The sequence below is a fragment of the Rutidosis leptorrhynchoides genome, chromosome 11 (assembly GCF_046630445.1).
Source record: "Rutidosis leptorrhynchoides isolate AG116_Rl617_1_P2 chromosome 11, CSIRO_AGI_Rlap_v1, whole genome shotgun sequence".
NCBI classification, from domain to species: Eukaryota; Viridiplantae; Streptophyta; class Magnoliopsida; order Asterales; family Asteraceae; genus Rutidosis; species Rutidosis leptorrhynchoides.
In genome coordinates this window covers 87,569,773-87,571,881 of record NC_092343.1, presented here as the reverse complement: position 1 = coordinate 87,571,881, position 2,109 = coordinate 87,569,773, and the positions used below count along the sequence as shown (strand labels likewise).

General features: G+C 41.4%; 1 protein-coding gene across 1 annotated transcript; it reads left to right on the top strand.

Moving 5' to 3' along the window:
* The first annotated feature begins 778 nt into the window (after positions 1 to 778).
* Positions 779 to 1,255, top strand: LOC139874757 (uncharacterized). Its single transcript, XM_071862159.1, has one exon. It carries the CDS (start codon positions 779 to 781, stop codon positions 1,253 to 1,255), a length of 477 nt encoding a protein of 158 aa, XP_071718260.1.
* Positions 1,256 to 2,109: the final 854 nt, after the last annotated feature.

Below are 2,109 nucleotides of genomic sequence, written 5' to 3'. Positions count from 1 at the left end.
GAGGCGTCGGGACTTAAAATTAATTTTCATAAAAGTTGTGTGTATGGTTTGGGAGTATCTAAAGAGGCAATGGAGGAGATGGCGACGTGGCTTGGGTGCGTGTCAGGATCACTTCCGATCACGTATTTGGGGATACCAATTGGGTCTTCAATGAAGCAGTCGAAAGATTGGGAACCGACGTTCAAAAAATTCGAGAAACGTTTAGCGGATTGGAAGGCTAGATCACTATCTTATGGCAGACGTCTCATGCTAATCAAATCGGTTTCATCTAGCCTACCTCTCTACTTCTTTTCACTTTTTAGGGCCCCTTTATGTGTTCTTAAAAACTTGGAGGGACTACATCGTCGATTTTTTTGGGCGGGACGTGTGATGAATCAAAAATGGCGTGGGTTAAATGGGACACTTGCATTTTACCTTTTGAAAAGGGGGGGTTAATATTGGGTCGCTAAACATAAAAAACCGAGCACTCCTTGGTAAATGGTGGTGGCGATTTAAAACTAATCCTAACTCCTTATGGGTAAAAATAATAAAAAGCATTCACGGGGGTGGTGGTGGTTTACACGAATCATACTCTCCCCCCGTAGGTCGGGCTGGGTCTACGTGGGCTACAATCATAAAAGTGGGTAATAGCTTAACCAACTTAAATAAACCATTTTGTCGTTCTTTTAAAAAACGGGTGGTTGATGGATCCCACATTAGTTTTTGGTAGGACCCGTGGCTTGGGGACTATTTGCTAAAATATATGTTCAATCGGTTGTATAGACTTGACTCGAATCCCATGGCCACTATACACGATCGTGTTCGGTGGGACGGCTCAAATGTATCTTTTCATTGGTGTTGGTCCCGTAGTATCTCTGGGAGATTACTAGGGTATATCACAAATCTTACTAATCGTTTATCTAGTTTTGTCCCTTGTAGAGATGGAACAGAAGAGTGGTATTGGGAACTTAGCAACAATGGTCTGTTTTCGGTGCAGAAACTCACGAAGTTAATTGAGCGTATGGAATTCTCCACCCCTTCGGTCGTGACTCCAACAGCTCGTAACAGATTGGTCCCCTTAAAATTTGAGCTTTTCGTATGGAGGGCAATGCATAATCGTCTTCCAACAAGGGTGGAATTAGACAAGAGGGGGATTGATTTGGGTTCGATTCGATGTCCGGTGTGTGATGACGCTTTAGAGACGGTGGAGCATTCTTTAATTCATTGCAAAGAAGCGGGGGGTATTTGGTTTAGGGTGATTGCGTGGTGGAATTAAATCAATCCACAAACAAGATCGTTAAATAACTAGTTTTTGGGGCTCGATGGTTCCGGTCAAGTTATCTCTAATGCGACCGTAATGCAATTTTGGCAAGCGACAGAATGGATAACGGATTATATGATATGGAACAACCGGAACGCGATTACATCCAGTAAATCAAAACGATCGCGTGATATGATTTTCAAGGAAGTTCAACTTAAAAGTTTTGAATGGATATCGAATAGGTGTAAAGGTATCCGGATTGAGTGGGTGCAATGGATTTCAAACCCGAATCTATTTGTGTCAAATGCTTTCAGCAGATCGGGGGTAGGTTAAACCAATGTGGCCCACCCGGTAGCAAGGGGTAGTCACGCTTGTACCGTGCAGGTTTTTTGCCTCACTCCTGGAGTAGTCGTTCTGGAGGGGAGAAATGGGGTGTTCCGGAGTGCTTTGTCGTTGAATTGCCAACACTGTGCCACGGGCCATTCCCAGATTGTATCATTCAAGTAGAATCTTCTCCTTAATGATAATGAACGGACCACGGCTTTTTCCTGCAAAGCGGTGAGCACTTGCCCCTTGGCTTTGTCGATTCGTGATTCTCGAGTGTATTTTTATCATTTTGTTTTCGTTTGGTTTGGTTTGCTAATAGGGTTTCGTCTTGTAATATGATTATTGGACTCTCATATATTTGTAATTGTGATAATATATAATATATACTCTTTTTTCTGTTAAAAAAATGTATTAATTATTTATAATTTCATAATGTAATAATCAATCAATTCTATTTTAAACGAGACGACAACCCGTAATCCTGACAAAGATAAAAAGTGCTCCATTCAAATTATCTTGTAGGTTCGTGACATATTTTTTTT

Excerpts from the sequence above, each read along its gene's own strand:
- LOC139874757 (XM_071862159.1), top strand. The coding sequence starts at position 779 with ATGGCCACTATACACGATCGTGTTCGGTGGGACGGCTCAAATGTATCT.